Raw genomic sequence first — 15,876 nt, 5'->3', positions numbered from 1 at the left:
ATTGGCCGGTGGGGAATTTGGGGAGCCCCCCTTCTCCCCCCCCGCCGGGGGCGCGCGCGTCGCATTGTGCCGGGGGGCGCGCGGGGATGGGGGGGCGGGGGCGCGCGCGGCCGCCGTCGGGGGCGCGCCCGGGGGCTCCCCTTGTGTGTGCGTGCGTGCGGGGCCGGGGCCGGGGCCGGGGCCGCAGCGGGGCCGGCCGGCGCCATGGAGGAGCTGAGCAGCGTGGGAGAGCAGGTCTTCGCCGCCGAGTGCATCCTCAGCAAGCGGCTCCGCAAGGTGGGCCCCCGCCGCGCCCCCCCCGCGCCCCGGCCCCACCGCCGCCTCCGCTAACGCGCCTCTCTGTGCCTCTCTCCGCAGGGCAAGCTGGAGTACCTGGTCAAGTGGCGGGGCTGGTCCTCCAAGTGAGCGGGGCGCGGGGCCGGGGGGGGGCGCGGGGCGGTGCGGGGCGCGGGGGGCCGCCCGCCCGGCCGCTTTTGTTCGGGCCGCGCCGCTCCTTTTGTTTACAAATAAGCGCGGCCGCGGCCCGGCCCTCCCCGCCGCCGCGTGGGGCTGAGCCCCCCCCCGACGGGCCGGGCCGCCCCCCCTCCGGCGCCCCCCCGGCGGGCAGGCACCGGCCGCGCGTCCCCCTCCTGCTCCCCCGGGATGCGCGGGGCTCGCCTCGAGCGGCGCCGCCGTGGCCGCCCCCGGCCCGCGCCCCCCCCGGCCCCTCGTCCCCAGCCGTCGGTGCTGGGATGCCCCGGGCCCCGACGGCGCCCCGAGCCCGGCCACCTCCGTCCCCATCGCCGCCGTTGTGGGAAGCGCGGGGCCCGGCGCCGGGTCCTCGGTCCGGGGCTCGCGGAGGGCCCGGGTGTCCTCGGCTGAACTCCCCGGGGCCCGGCCGGTAACGGGGAGGGGGGGGCGGCGAGCGGCGGTCCCGTGCTCTCGCCCAGTCCCGTCTTCTGTTCCAGGCACAACAGCTGGGAACCCGAGGAGAACATCCTTGATCCGAGACTGCTCCTCGCTTTCCAAAAGAAGTGAGCAAACCGTAAATATTTCTAAACGAACGATAAAGTCAATTAACTTCTAATTGGCCGCGCGTGCGGTGGAAGTTGTGGAAACAACAGACCGGGGCTCTCCGTGCCTTTTGTGGCACAGCTCTTTTGTTCATTTCCTGAAATTACAGTTCAGGTCCACCTAGGACGGCTCTCCCCAGGCTGGGTAAACACGGAGAATTTATGGCCCTGTGCACAATCTGTTTGTGCTCGCGCCGCACAATGGGCGCACGGCAGCACCCAGCAGAGACCTTTAGCTCTTGTTCCCCGACCGGCAGCCGGGGCCTCGGCTGTGCTCGGGGGGTGACTGCACACCCAGGTGGGGAGACCGCTCCTACGGCTACGGAAATGGTGGGCTCAGAAAGGCATCCATGTATTTACGGAGGGCATAGCTGCGAGAGGGGTGAGGAAGGAATGGGTGGGAGAAAATGGTGTCCTCTGCCAGAGCCGGGCTACGACACAGAGCCGAGCTGTGGGCTGCAATTGTTCTGCAGCTATTATACACCGGGAGTCAGGCATGGAGATAGAAAAGTAGCCAGCTGGCTACATTAAGCACAGTGCTGCCAAATATTTTGGCTCCGTATTAATAAAAATCATTAAAGTTTACGATAGGATTTAATTATAACTCGTTTCTGGAGCCATTTTTTTTCAAGAATGGAAGCTGGTGGTTATTGCAGGCAGCACGGAGTTTAATCAGCCGTATGTGATACAGCTTAACACTGTCCCTTCTAAATGGAGAAACACCAAGTAGTATCGTGACCTGAACACATTCCCAGTAGGGTCACCCCGGGCTTTGCGTGGCTGTTGGCCCAGGCCACCACCTCCCTGCCGAGGATGCAGCAAGGGCAAAACGAGCCCGGTGAAAGAGAGAAAGCTGGGACCCCAGGGAGTGCCATCGCTGCCCCTCTCAGCCCCTCAGGGGCTGGCCTGCTTCTCGCCGGGAAGGGGAAGCGCAGCTCTGCGGGGTGTGTAAATAAGGAAGGGCTCAGCAGAGACCGTTCAGATGCATCCGTTGTTCTGTTCCCATTCTGCCGGCAAAGCAGCAAATTTCGCTGTAAATTTGAAAGGTCGCTGGCTTGGGATGGGCAACGCTGTGGTGCATCACTGAGCACTGGAAGCTCCTTGCTGTGGGAGTGTTCTTGTAGCAAACGAGGATGCAAACAAACAGCTCTGCCTCGCTGCCACAGCCACCTCGGTGCCCTGGGTCCTGCAAGGCACAGGCTGAGCGCCCACAGACCAGGACGCCGCTCCCAGGGGCAGCGTTACAAAACCGATGCCTCCTTTTGGAAGGTCTGTGGCTGGCTCCACTGGAACAAAGGTACCAGGACCAGGGCAGCCATCAGGACGGTGTTGCCCGGCGGATGGAGCTGTTTGGTAAACGCATTTCAGCCATCCATGCAGTTCAGTCCCATGTTTTATGCAAGAGACTTTTTCTTTTCATCTCTCCGGCAGCATAGCAGGGCAAATGCTTTCTTGCTGAGCCAGCTGAATATCCTGCTGTCTGGACAGCCATCTTTGTCCACCATTTTTTGTAGCCCTTTTCTCAGTTTGTAGCTCTTTTTTCTTCACATTCTTGGCCCAAGTCTTCCAGACGCTGTAGGTCAGCTGGCAGAGCGATGCTCAGAGCTGGGGGAAAGGCTCACGGTGTTTTCATTCCAAAGCTGCTGAGGTGCACAGCAGCCTGACATATTTTAAATACTGATAGCAATGCATGGCCCCCAAGTGTTGGAAATGGTCGTGGAAGGGAAGGGTGCTGCTACCTGGCCTGGCCCAGGTACCCCACGGGGAGGCTGCAGGTTGTGGGACGCCTTCCAGCTGCTGCTCAGAGCGGAGCTGAGCCCACAGCATCAGAGCAGGATTTTTTTTAATGACAGAAGAAATGGAAGAATCAGGGTGGGCTTGTTATTTTTTTTTTTTTTTGTCCTTAATCATTTTTTTTTGTGATTTTTTTTTTCCAGGGAACACGAGAAAGAAGTGCAGAACCGCAAGAGAGGCAAACGGCCCAGGGGCAGGCCCAGGAAACACGTGGTAAGTCCTGGAGGTGCTGGAAACCCACAGCAGAGACAGCCCTGGCGAGGCTCTGACCCTGAGGGGCACCAGCGGGTGTCTGTCCCACAACAAGATGTCATGGGTGCTGAGCCCACGGAGGGTGGCAAGGACATAGCAGTGCCTGCAGACCCTGTGGTAGAGGCTTTGCAGAGTGCATGTTCCCTGACTCATTTTATGGCAGAGGCTGTGTGTCATCTAGGGAGAGAAGCTCAGGAACACAGGGAAAGAACCTGTGTGCTTGTCCAGGGCACCCAGCCAGACCACGCTGGAGGATCTGCAGTGTCCCTGACTGTTCTTTGATAATTTGTCTTCACTCTTCTCCCTGTCCCTCCTCATTGCTTCGTAGGAACCAGAGATGCCCTCAAAAAGTAAGTCAAGTAGTTCCTCTTCCTCAACATCCTCCTCTTCTTCCTCCTCCGACGAAGAGGATGAAAGTGACCTGGAAGCAAAGAGAGGTCCCCGCAGCAGAGAGACTCACCCGGTGCCCCAGAAGAAAGCTCAGATCCTGGTGGCAAAGCCAGAAATGAAAGACACTTCCAGAAAGAAGCGTGGGCGGAAACCTCTCCCCCCGGAGCAGAAGGCAGCTCGGAGGACCGTGAACTTGACAAAAGTGCTGAAAACGTCCCGCAAGGAGGTGGGGAGCAGTGCCAAGCTGATGGGGAAGCTGCAGCCCCAGCACAGCACGCAGGGCTCAGGGATGGCTGTGCTGAAGGAAGCGCCGGGCACCTTGGCTGGGCTCAGCTCTGGAGGGTCGTCGGCAGAAAACCTCCCCAGCATGATGAAGAGCGGCTCCACCAGCCCCAACCGGGCCATCAGCTGGCAGAGCTCCATCGTGCACTACATGAACAGGATGTCCCAAAACCAGAGCTCGGCAGAGACCTCGCCCCTGAGCAGGCTCGCGCTGAAGTCGCAGGCATCGAGCAAGAGCGGCTTAGGGCTGGACCTAAAAATGAGGAACCAGAAAGGATCTGGGGAGCTTGGGCTGACCATGCAGGGAGCCAAGACTGCCAAGGTTCCCGGCGGTGGTGCTGGAGGGGACCCGAAGTCTGGGTTCGCTGCAGGAGCCCAAATGCTGCACAACGGCAGCAAGACGCCTGCGAGCTCGGCTGTGCCCGGGAGCCAGCTGGCATCCAGTCAGGAGCTGAACCTCCAAGCTTTAAACTTGCAGAGTGTCAAAAACGGGCAGAACGCAGCCGGGGGGAGCAGCCTCCCTCGCCACGTGTGCAGCGCCCTGTCCAAAAGCGCCGGGGCAGCAGCGAGCGCGGGTGCCGCCGTCACGAAGGGCGGCGGAGCCGGTGCCGGATCGAATGCTGCCAGCTTGGGGGACAGCAGCAAGAGCGAGAAGCAGGCGCACAGGGCAGTCACTGGCGAGAGGGACTTGGCCAAGGGTGGCACGGCCGGCACGCAAGAGGGGCACGTGGCCCCCGAGAGCCGCAAGCCAGCCGCCCTCTCCGAAGTGAGCACAGGAGAAGAGACCAGCTCGGACTCGGATCGGGATTCTGCTTCCTTCCCCGGCGTGGGTCAGAACATGTCCGTCTCCATCCAGACCAGCCAGGACTGGAAGCCCACCCGCAGCCTGATCGAGCACGTCTTCGTCACGGACGTCACCGCTAACCTGATCACAGTGACGGTCAAGGAGTCCCCCACCAGTGTCGGGTTCTTCAACCTGCGGCAATACTGAGCCAGGGAGCAGGAGAGGAGGGAGGCGGTCCCCGGGCCTCTCCCGTAGCCTTGCCCGGCTCTCCCGTCAGGTTTTTCTTTCTTTAGGTGAACGCCCCGTGGCAGGGACTCGCATGGTGACCGTCCGCCCCTGCCAGCGGCTGCCTCCGTTCCCTGCAGCGCGGCGCCCAGTGCTGCAGGCAGTGCCAGCTCGGACACTGTCTGCAGCACCCACGCGCACCCCGCGAGACCTGTTGAGACTTGTGCTCAGAGGGCCAGGGAAACGTACGGTGAAACCCGCTCAGAAGTGCCAGCGCATGAGGGAGTCCCTCCCTGCTGCCCTTCGTCCTGCCAGAGCCGGGGGCCAGCGCCGTGGGCTGGGAGCGGAGGCGTTGTGCTGCCGGGAGGGGACGGGCTGGCAAGTTCTGAGCCAGGCTTCACCGTACGCGGCTCTCCCTGCTTGGCAGCTTGAGATGGCAGAACACAGCGCAGGGCTCTGGTGGCAGGGAGAAGGGGTGGAGGGGCCACGGGCCAGGCTGACGCTCGGGAGAGGAAAGGAGAGGAAAGGAGAGCCTCTTCTCTCCTCTGGGCGCCCCGTGATTCCACCTCCAAGCTGCGAGGACAGTCACAAGTCGATCCAAATAGACAGCTGATGCTCCCAGCACCCGAGGGCTGGGGGATGGCTGTGGTACGGGGGTTTTTCAGGGTACATTAAGTCCAGCCACCCCCCTGGGCTAGGTCAGTTCCAATGATGGTGAAGTCCACGATGTCTCCGTTGTGGTTTCCAGCTGATAAGGAAATACTGTTTACATTTTTTAAGGGAAAAACCTTTTTTTTTAGAGGGAGGGGAATAAACCCAGTCTAGCAAAGGCTGAATGGTGAGACGCTGATGAGACGGGGTGGCAAAGATGCCTCTTTGAGAGCAAGGGGCGACGGGCAGCAGGCATCGAGTCCAGTCGTACAGCCCAGTGAGTCCAGAGCCGCTCCTCTGCCTCCTCCTGGCCTCCCAGCACCTCAGCCTCACACTCAGCAGCATCCAGGCACTTGCAGGGACCAAGCTGGGGAATATTTGTTAAGTCTTGCAGAACATTCAAACTCTCTTGACAGCGGGTAGGTTGGTGCTATGGCTCCCAGTTGGCTGAGGTTGGTGCTGGAGCTGGGTTAAAAACCAGCTGGACCCAGTACTGCTGTCAAGCCCCGTGCCTTGGATGCTCATCGGTGTTGAATTGTGCTCAGCGTCCCTGTTTTTCTCCAGCTGGAGGGCTCGGGGGCTGGTGGAGGACAACACCTGCCCGGGTTGCCCAGAGCAGTCAGCAGCAGGCACCCACTGCTGCTGGCCCCCCAGGCTGCGGCATCTTCTGCGGCCACCTCACCCTCCCGTCCCGAGCCAGCAGCTGGGTTGTTAATTCTGGCTTGTAATTGCAACCAATAATGGCTTTTTTACTGAGGTCTTTTTCCCTGCTATAGATTACTCTTACAAGCCAAAATTAACAGCAGTAGTTCAGGCAGAGTTTAATAGCATTTGAGGTCATTTTAGTTCTGTTAATGCTGAACTCCTTCTCTGGAGAAGATGCAAAGCCTGCCGCCTGCCAGGTCTCTGGGTACGTTATTAGGAAGTGCCTCCAGGGTCTGCGCCGTGGCTCGGGGTGGCTGCAGGTATGGCATCAGCATGGCTCATCGCTCACCGGACCACAGTGCCCTGCCATGGGGCCGAGCATTTTATTTTGCCATGGAGGGGGCACTTGCGGCATCGGTACCCACAGGAGCGCAGAGAGGAAAAGAGACCAAATGAAGGGTACACGTTTCTGAAGCCCCAATGCATCAGACCACCACGGCTGCGTTGGCTGCCGGTGGTGCAATTCTCAGGTGAAATGAAAAACCAGCGATGGCAGCGTTTGCTGCCTGGGTGCGAAAGGGACGTTGTTCCCGTTGTTCCCTGCGTGGTGGCTGCCATCTTCTCCAGGAAAAGCTCCTGTGGGCTAGAAACGGATTCCCTTAGCTTGTTATTTAATCCGCAGCCGTCCCGTTGGTCATGGCTTTGAGATGGTTTTGTTCTAGAGCTTGGGTGCGGCATCCTGCGGGAGCTGATGGTGAGCTGGGGTGGGCCGAGGGGTATCCCTGCAGCTCCTGTGCAGTTGTCCCCGTGCGCAGCCACGCTGCCTTGAATGTCACTTCGCCACAGTGCCGGGCAGCTGGGGACCAGGGGGATTTGCTGCAAGCCGCCTGCAGAAGGCCTCGTGCAGCCCCAGCCCTGCAGCGAGCTGGGCTCTGCTCCGCGGGGCAAAGGGCCCCAGGGAAGAGGTGAGCCTCAGGTGAGCCTCGGCCACAGATGGGGTTCCCGAAGGACAGTGTCCGTGGAGCTCCACAATGCCAAAATGTCAGTCTGTTATGTTTACCTTGTAGTCTTTAACGTTGCCAAACGACGTACGGTCGCTTTGAAAAGTCCAAGGAAACATCAGCCTGTGTTAGCAGAAACGAGCGCTCCAGGCGCAGCCTCGCGTTCTGGGGGGGTAACCGAGGGGTTTGTGGGACCTCCGAGGTAATGCCCGGCTCTCTTCCCCACACACCAAATGTTTGCTAGTTGGCCTTTGCAGATCCAAACTACACAACAATGTGCCTTTTGCAACTGTCCTTATTTCAGCCTTGTCCGTGACACCGGTCCTACGACAGGTTTGTGCCTATGCAAAGCTGGGGTGGTCACAGGGTGCTGGGGACAGCCGCGACCCCACAGGACGCCCAGCCCCGAGTGCTGGAGGCGGCCGATGGATGCTTCCGAGGGGAAGCTGGCCCAGCAGGGATGCTCTTGCCTAGGATGGGATGTGGGGGCTGGTGTCCCAAGCTGGCTGCCGAAGGGGAAAAGCGTTTGAGGATGGTCTGAGAAGGGGTCAGGCACTCAGCACCCCCAGAAGGTGCATGAGGTGAGACAGGAGGGCAGATGGCGTGGTCGTTGCTCACCGGCTCCGAGAAGGCTGCTCCCTCCAGAGTGCCCCATCGAAACCCCAATGTCTTTCTCCTTCTGGCAGCTTGCTCCTGCCCCGGGCCAGGCTGACGCCCCCCCAGGCTGACACCCTCCTGGGAGGGTGAGCGGCCCCATGGCTTCACCCAGCGTCCCCAGGCATCGCCCTAGGTAGCGGCAGGACTCTGCTGTCACCGCTTTTAGCTATTGTGCCTTTCTGCTCACCAGCTGGTTCGATTCCAAAGGTTTAAGAATGGTGAAAATGATAATCCAGAATTTTTTCTAAACTTCATCTCATCCCTCCCCCCCTTCCCCAGCCCCTCCTGACCTCGTGTTTCAGGACCTTGACTCTCCCAGCGGCGCTGGCGTGCGTCTGAGTGAAAGGTTTGTGTTGAAGTTTGCCTCTCAAAGGCACATTATGTGAGTGATTTACGGAAATCTTTTGTGGACAGAGGTTGAAAGCTGATGCAGACCGTGTTTACCAGTCAGTGCCATTAGTATTCAAGGTCTACCTTTTTATTTTTTATTTTAAGTTTGCTGCTATGGGTTTGAGTGTTCAGTTGTGTGTCAAACAACCAATTAAAGGTTTGTCACTTGTCATTTTCTAAGGGGTTTCCGATGTGGAAAGTCCTGCAGTATTTGTATATTGAATGGATATTTTCTCCAGGCATAATCTGGTTAAGTATACTTGTTGTTTTCCATTGGACTGGAAGAGGTGGCCAATTCAGCCATCTTCCTTAGAAGCCTAGTATATTTTTATATATATATATTTGTACCAAAAAAAAAAAAAAATGGAGCTCGTGGAAGGACGGGGATGGTTTCAGGGCGTTCAGTTTGCTTTGAGTTTCTGATCTGAGTGTGAAGGGCTCCAGAGAGGGAGAGGTTTTTACTGAAAGAAATTGGGTGAAAACAAACAATTGTTCTTGTAACTTGCGCCAGTCACTGGTCTGATTTGTATGTTTTAATTAAAGAGAGAGCCAAATCGTTCCTGTATGACACTTATAATTGCTTTAAACTACAGCTGTTTGTTTGCTTTTATTTTCAGAGAACAAAAGTTGGAGATGTTATTACCCTGGGAAAGCTTAAGTGCTTTGCTGGAGCAGGACAGCCGCCCGGCCCGCGGAGCGACGCGGGGCTCCCTGGGCCGCGGTCACCCTCACGCCAGCTCGCTCGGTTCCGTGCTGTGTGGTTCCTGGGACTGCTGGACACTAGTGCTAGTTTAGACCTCTAGGCTACTTTTAATTTATTTGCAGGAAAACACTAGGAGATGCTACGTCGGGCGTTTTTTTTTTTTTTTTTTTTGTATAACTTTTCCACTGCTCTTTTTTTTTTTAGTATATCAATAAATATTTTTTTTAACTTTTCAGCCTGCTGTGCTCACTGTGCCAGCCCGAGCAGGGGGAGGCAGCGCGCGAGCCCCGCTGCTGCCTTGCGACCCCGGATCCCCCGGGCCCCCGCGTTCCCTCCCCGCTCCGGGAGGCTGCAGGGAGCCCCCGATCGGTGCTCCCCAACCCCGCGGGGACCGGGGTCGGGCGAGGGAAGGCTGAGGGGAAGCAGAGCCGTGAAACCGCCCCCCCAGCTCCTTCCCGAGCCCGGGCTCCAGCTCCTACCGGCCGGGGGGAGGCTGAGCGGGGCGCAGGGGGGGGCCCCGGGGCTGGGGCTGCGCTGGCCCCGGGTTCTCAGGTGTCTCCGCTCCGCGCCCGCCCGGCCCCGGGAGCCGCCCCGCACGTGCTGGATGGAGCCGGGCCGGGGGCGGCGGCCGCCGGGAGCCGCGGGGCGCGCAGCGGGCACGGCCGGCCTGGGGAGGGCGCTGCGCGGCCGCGGACGGGCCCGGGCGACGGCGACTTCCCGGGCCCGGCCGCCCTTGCGGGGCTGGGGGCGAAACGGCCCCGAGATGGACCGGGCCTGGAGCCTGGGCTCCGCCGTCGGGGCTCCCGTCGGGGCGGCCGCGGAACGGAGGTTCCCGGAGCGGGAGGGGCAAGGAACGGAGCCTCCGGGGCGGGGGGCGAAGGGGGAGAAACGGGGGGCGTCCGAAACGCCCTGGGGGCGGGGGGGGCTGGGCTCCTCGGGCCGCGTCCCGGGGCTCCGGCAGCCGGGCCCCCGCCCCCCCCGCGGGCCGTCCCCACCCCCTCCGCACCGCCCCGGCCTGGGGCCCCGCCGCGCCCGTGTGAAAGGGTCCCCCCCGCTGGGGCCGGGGGAGAAAGGCGCCATTGTGCGGCCCTTTCTCCCGCGCCTACTTGACACTCATTTTCCGCGCACAGATGCTGACAGCTCTGATAATAAGGGGGTCTGCGCCTTTCACCCAGCGGAGCAGAAAAAGGAGGTTAATGAGGACACAGCTTAAAAAAAAAAAAAAATCACAATAAAACCCCCTCGCTTCCCCCCGGCTGCGCGGCCGAGGGAGATTTGAATACAAAGGCCGGGCTCGCCGGGCAGGGGCGGCCGCCGCGCACCGGGGCCCCGGCCCCGCGCCGTCGGAAGGCCGCGCCGTGGCCCCCCGCCGGCCGGAGCGGCTCAAGGACGGAGCGGAGCGGCCCGGAGCAGTTCCCGTGCTCAGCCCGGCTCCCGAACGCCTTCAGCGGGGCGCAGCGGCGGCCCCGGGGCTTTTCTGGGTGCGGAGCGGAGCCGCGCACAGCGCCCGCCGCCGCCGCCGCCCCGTCCGGGCACCGCGGGACAGCCCGACCCGGCGGCCTCCGTGCTCGGGGGGGCGCCCCGGTGCCGGCTCGGACCCTTCCTTCCCCGGCGGCTCCTGGGGGCCGCCCCCTGTCCCGCACGGCCGCGGCTCCCGGCCCCCCCCCCCCCCGTCGGGGCCCCGCCGCCCGCCCCGCGCTGCCGCTGGGCACCCCCGGCCCGGCGCCCCTCGACCGCCCCAACCCCCTCCGCTCCTCGCCCCCCAGCCACAAACGGGAGAAAGACACGTTTCTATTTACAAAGTATATATTTAAACTCACATAAAAAGCAGGTCTCATATGGACATTCACGGCTGGCAGAAGACACGTAGTTAAGCTTCACTTCTGAGACTGAGATTTAGCCAAATCTTTTTTATACAAGTCTTAGATTTAAATAATTCACACACACACACACACCCCCACGCACACACTCAGTATATACGTCGCTATATACATACACACATATACACCCACATGTATGTCTTGCTTTATATACGTGTGTGGTGGCCGCACACATATACAGGTACACAGGGCTGGAGTGAAGCACACCGAGCCTCCACCGGGCCCCGGCAGTGGAGCGAGGCAGGAGCTCTGCTCTGGGCTGTTCCGCAAAGGGAGGTGGGTTTCTGCCTTCAGCATCCCAGCAGGGGGAGGAAGGGCAGCTACATCCCACCATCGTCCATCCGACAACACCTCCCGTGGCAGCTGCCCAAGCACTAGCGCTGAAACCAGCACGCCGCTTGCCTCGGCTCTTCGTACAAACCAAGTTAAAAAATCTCAATTTTACAAAATATGCCGTACAACAACAACAAAAAAAAAATGAAAACAACAAAAAAAAATAAATCACAGAAATGGCTCCCTTTGTACAGTCAATACAGCATCCTCTTGCTAGGTCATCTGACAAAGGCAAAGGTCCCAAAAGATGGAAGGGGAAAGGGGCTGAGCAAGGTGGAGCCGCAGTTATCCAGATGGGCCTACCAGAGGCAAAGGCTGCTCCTCGCCCCAGCCCCTTCCTCCCCCCGTCAGGCCCCATGTGCTTTCATCTTATGTGCAGTCCCCAAATTAGAAAGCGTTTAAGAGCTTCACCGGGCCAATCAGAAAGGATGGAAAAGGCCAATCTCTCCCAGCCCTGGCCCTCGGGGGCTGCTGGACAGATTTGTGCTTTTGAACCGACAGAGATGCTCAAATCAATGCGTTAGGACATGAGGACACCTGCTCTACATCAACTAAAAACACAACGAAACGCTTCTCCTCCTTCCTAGTGAGGGCTAAAAGACCCCGACCTCTCCTCACCTTGGTTAAGCTGCAATGGAGTTTAGAGAGAAAGAGCGAGCGGAGGAGCGGGCGGGCAGAGGGCTGCAGCATCCCGCGCCTCCTGCGAGACGCTGCCACGGGCTTTCTGCAAGGCAGCCGAGGGTTTCTGGTCAATGCTGGCGGAGGGAAGCTGCTGCATTTTGTTCAGAGCCATTAAATCCCGCTGCTATGCCCTGCCTGAGCCCTGGGAGAAAGCTGCACAGTCCTTCAGAGCCAGAAGAAATATGCAGGCAAATAAAAATACAAAAAGCCACCAGAGTCAGCAGGAGCTGCTCTGCGCACAGGAATATTTAGCCTCTTGGCTATTGTTTAACTAGCATAAGAAAAGGGAAATATTTATTGTCTCTGAATGCATAAAGGTGGCTCTGGGATTTGTCAGAGATGTGGATATTAGAAAATGCTTTATCTGGAGTCTTCCAACAGTCTAAAGTGATCTGTGTTTGGAAAAAAAAAATCCACTTTCTATAGCAGTATAAAGCATCTAAATATGGGCAGTGACATGCTACCCTCCCAAACCTCTCTGGCATTTCAGGAATGTAAACAGAGTTGTTGTTTTTTTTTGAAGTGGGTGGGGGAAAAGAATCAAGCGACCAGACAAAATGAAAACAGATTCTCAGCTCAGTTCTGTCTCCCACAACTGCTATGACAATTCTATTAAAGTGCATTTCAGTATCACCCCTTTCAGGAATCTTACACACACAAACCTCCTCTTCCTTCACAAGAAAAGGTAATTCAAGTTAATACTCCACTAGAACAGTTTTAACCTTTTTATGGACTTCTGCTTTTCCCCGCCCCAATTTTGTAGCAACTTTTTTTTTTTTTTTTAAACTGGCAACGCCCCCTCCCCAACAATACTGTAAATTCAAGTGCTTACTTCAACTGTCAAGGGCAACAGTTCTGGATACAGCACACTTGATTGTACAAGCAACACCTTATATCACAATCAAGAAATCTGGGCACTTTGCCCTCCGAGGGAGTAACACTTCCCCCTTCACCATCCATAGCATCATATGAAAAATAATAGTTAAAAAAACCCAGAACATAATTAGCTATGAACATCACTCATTATGTACACCGGCTCCTGCAACAGATGCATGAACTCCGTTAGTTCTCAGTTTTATTGTCCTTTCTAAGAGCAACTGAGCAGTCACTGTTGTCTCCATTTAAATAAAACAACTCAGAGTTGAAATATATATATATAGATATATATAAGCATTTTTTCTTAAATAACATATTTACATCTAATAGAAAATATAACTCTAGAGATAATTTTTCCAACGAAATGTAAGACGTGAAAAAAAAAACAAAAAAAAAAGAATGAGTTAATGAATTTAGGACAGTTTCTAAATCCTCTCCAGGAAATTAAAAAAAAATTTTAAAAATAAAGAAAAAGGGAAAAAAAAAGCCCACCAAGCTCTAACCAAGCTTTTGTCTGGATCTAGACCGAAGAAAATCCCCAGCACCACCACTGACAGAAACTCATCGCTTCTCCTTAAAGAATCCTTGGTCCGTGCTGCTCTCCTTAATTGTGACGGTCAAAAAGTTAGAGGTCACGTCAGTTACCACCACTTTCTCCAGGTTGTTGAGGGACGGGCTCCAGGACTCCTCCTCGGGGTCCCCCAGGATCCTGGAGACGGGGATCCTGGCGATGAGGGAGGGCCGCCCCGCCTGGCCGCCCACGCCGTCGCGGTACAGGCTGCCCACGGAGCCGGGGCTCACGGCGCTGTGCAGGATCTTGGGCCCGCCGGGATCCAGCCCTCCTTGCCCCTTGGGGTCCAGAAAGTCCGCCCGGTGCTTGGCGACCCGGGGCGCGTAGCTCTCGGCGGCCCCCAGCTTCATACCCACCTCCACGCGGTTGGGGCTGGACATGGTGCCGGAGAGGTCGGGGTCCGGCCGCCGGGCGAGCTGGATGACGCTGTGTCCCGAGCTGAACTTGGCCGCCCCCGCCGCCGCCTCCTCCATCTTCCTGGCCTTGAGGTAGTCCCCCACCTTGTCCCCCGGCTCCCCCAGTTTCCTCTTGGAGGCATCCAGAGTCTCCGCCAGGTCCTTGTAAAGCTCTTTCCTAGGCTTCGGGCCCCTCTTTTTGGGGGTTTCCCCGGGTTTCTCTTCCACCCTGATAACCCGGTCCCGGATGCTGTCTCCCTTGGGGGTGCTGCTGCTGCTGCTGCCCTGCGGAGCCAGGGCTATGTTTCTGAGTCCTTCCCTAGCCCGGGACGTGGAGCCCAGGTCCTGGGGGGAGCGGCCGGGATAGGGCACCCGGATCCCCCTGGAAGAGTCACTGCGGAATTCATAGGTTTTGGCTTTCGCTTTTGCCTGGGCCTGCAAAGAAGATAAATCAACCGGTGACTTTATTGTCCTGCCACCCCGGGTGCGTAATTACGACTTACACGACGAGGGGGCTGCCTTTGCACCGAGCGCTCTCCATCCGAGCCGGAGAGGGACCAGCTCCCCGCACGCCTCCCGTGCACGCTCCCTGCAGCCCTCGCCGCTCCCCGGCGCAGCGGCACCGACGCACGCGGGGCTCCTGCCTCCTTACCTTTAACAGGAAGGTTTTGGGCTTGGGGCCTCGCTTTTTAGGCCCGTATAGCTCCATTTCTCGCTCCCTAGAGGTGTTAAAAAAACCAAAGCTTCAATTCAGCATAGCTACAAGACAGCAACATATTTACAAGTGCAATGGCTACGACTAGCAAAGGCCTTGTACCTTTCCTCAAAGGCTGCAAGCAGCCGGGCATCCAGAATGTTTTCCTCGGGCTCCCAAGTGCTGTACCTGGGGGGGGGGGGGGGGGGGCGGGGGCACACAGAGAGGGAAAGGCATCGGGAACGAGTAACAGGGGAAGGAAAAAAAGAAACAAAAAATACGTGACCTAGAGAAAGGGATCCAACTTTCCTTTCTGCTACAATGGGAAATAATAGCTACAATGAGCCATCTCCCCCAACAGTTCCTAGCCTGCAAAATTGTATAAACAGCCGACTTACTTCTGAGACCAGCCCTTCCATTTTACGAGATATTCCATGCGCCCCTGCAGATGCAAAGAGAAAAAATAAATATGCATGGAGGGAAATCACGATAAGCGCTTGCAACAAAGCTACACATGCAATTACATGCATGCAACAAATACACGCCTGCACCCAAGGCGTGTGTCAAAAATATGCAAGGGGGGGAGGGACGCGGGGCGGGAGGGAGGAGGGGGGGCAAAAATGCACCAAAAAAATAAATTCAGATTTAAAAAAAAAAATCACAAAAATGCGCGTGCAGCCACCCCGCGCAGCCCCCCAGCAGCATGCAGCGGGGAGGCCGGCGCGCACAACGCCCGGTTCGCAGCAGCAGCGGCGGCGGCGGCGGAGCCCGCCCCGCTCGGAGGAACCCGTGCATGCGGCGGGGAGGAGACGGGGCCGCCCCCAGCGGGCGCCCGAGCCGCAGCCGGGCCCCCGACCGCCGCCGCCGCCGCCACCGCCGCCGGAGCCGCCGCAGCGCCGCGCGGCCGGGGGAGGGCGCGGGGCGGGCGGCGCGGCCTGGCGCGGGGCTGCGCGGCGGCGGGGCGCGGCGCGGAGGGGGGGGGCGTCGGGGATACGGGAGGGGGGGGCACCTACTTTGCGGATGCGGCGCTTGAGCAGGGCCTCGGCCGCGAAGACGCGCTCCCCGACGGCCGAGAGCTCCATGTTTACGCGGCCGCTCGCAGCACACAGGCAGCCGCCAGCGCAGCCCAGACCATAATACTCCGCCCGCTGACGTCAGCGCCGCGGCCCCCCCCCCCCCCTCTCCTCCTCCAGGGCCCCCCCCCGCACTTGTTGCTGGCGGAGCCGGGTGGAATATTCCGCCCGCGCCGCATTGGCCCGGGCCCGGCGCCCGCCCCCGCCGCCGCGCCGCCCCCCGACGTGAGCCGCGTCCCGATGAGCGCGGGGCGGGGCGGCCGCGGGGAGAGAGGGGGGGGGAAGCGGGGGGGGGGGGGCGCGGCCGCGCCCCCCCCCCCCCGCTTCCCCCCCCCTCTCTCCCCGCGGCCGCCCCGCCCGCTCCGAGGGGGGCGCCCCCCCCCTCCCCGTCGAGCCCCCCCCCCTCCCTTCCAATAGCCCAGCGCAGCACAAAGGAGCCGCCGCCACCGGCAGCCGCCGGCCCCGGGACGGGGCGGAGCGGGGCGGGGCGGACCGCCCCCCCCCCCCCCTTTCCATCATCCCCCCCCTCCGGGCATCACCGCTCCGA

General features: G+C 59.3%; 2 protein-coding genes across 3 annotated transcripts; one reads left to right on the top strand and one right to left on the bottom strand.

Annotated features, from left to right (window-relative positions):
• Positions 1 to 46: 46 nt before the first annotated feature.
• Positions 47 to 9,061, top strand: CBX2 (chromobox 2). Its single transcript, XM_068654674.1, has 5 exons — positions 47 to 276; positions 358 to 401; positions 948 to 1,013; positions 2,990 to 3,059; positions 3,427 to 9,061. The coding sequence occupies exons 1-5, from the start codon at positions 205 to 207 to the stop codon at positions 4,759 to 4,761; spliced, it is 1,587 nt and encodes a 528-aa protein (XP_068510775.1). The 5' UTR covers positions 47 to 204; the 3' UTR covers positions 4,762 to 9,061.
• Positions 9,062 to 10,614: 1,553 nt separating this feature from the next.
• CBX8 (chromobox 8) lies at positions 10,615 to 15,442 on the bottom strand. Of its 2 annotated transcripts, none has more exons than XM_068654841.1 (5): positions 15,270 to 15,442; positions 14,655 to 14,698; positions 14,380 to 14,445; positions 14,215 to 14,305; positions 10,615 to 13,997 (listed from the first exon to the last, which is right to left on the bottom strand). In XM_068654841.1, exons 1-5 carry the CDS (start codon positions 15,336 to 15,338, stop codon positions 13,158 to 13,160), a joined length of 1,110 nt encoding a protein of 369 aa, XP_068510942.1. In that variant the 5' UTR covers positions 15,339 to 15,442; the 3' UTR covers positions 10,615 to 13,157. The 2 variants fall into 2 exon arrangements, with proteins under 2 accessions (XP_068510942.1, XP_068510943.1); XM_068654842.1 differs by having other exon boundaries at positions 14,215 to 14,281; positions 15,270 to 15,439.
• Positions 15,443 to 15,876: the final 434 nt, after the last annotated feature.

The sequence above is a fragment of the Anas acuta genome, chromosome 18, assembly GCF_963932015.1.
Source record: "Anas acuta chromosome 18, bAnaAcu1.1, whole genome shotgun sequence".
In the NCBI taxonomy this organism is placed as follows: domain Eukaryota; kingdom Metazoa; phylum Chordata; class Aves; order Anseriformes; family Anatidae; genus Anas; species Anas acuta.
Note: the sequence above shows the minus strand (reverse complement) of the source record. Positions and strands in the feature narration are given on the sequence as shown.

Coding starts and splice junctions, on each gene's coding strand:
- CBX2 (XM_068654674.1), top strand. CDS start 205: ATGGAGGAGCTGAGCAGCGTGGGAGAGCAGGTCTTCGCCGCCGAGTGC. Junction 402..947: donor TGGCGGGGCTGGTCCTCCAA/GTGAGCGGGGCG, acceptor CTTCTGTTCCAG/GCACAACAGCTGGGAACCCG. Junction 3,060..3,426: donor GCAGGCCCAGGAAACACGTG/GTAAGTCCTGGA, acceptor ATTGCTTCGTAG/GAACCAGAGATGCCCTCAAA.
- CBX8 (XM_068654841.1), bottom strand. CDS start 15,338: ATGGAGCTCTCGGCCGTCGGGGAGCGCGTCTTCGCGGCCGAGGCCCTG. Junction 14,699..15,269: donor TCAAGCGCCGCATCCGCAAA/GTAGGTGCCCCC, acceptor TTGCATCTGCAG/GGGCGCATGGAATATCTCGT. Junction 14,446..14,654: donor TGGAAGGGCTGGTCTCAGAA/GTAAGTCGGCTG, acceptor CCCCCCCCCCAG/GTACAGCACTTGGGAGCCCG.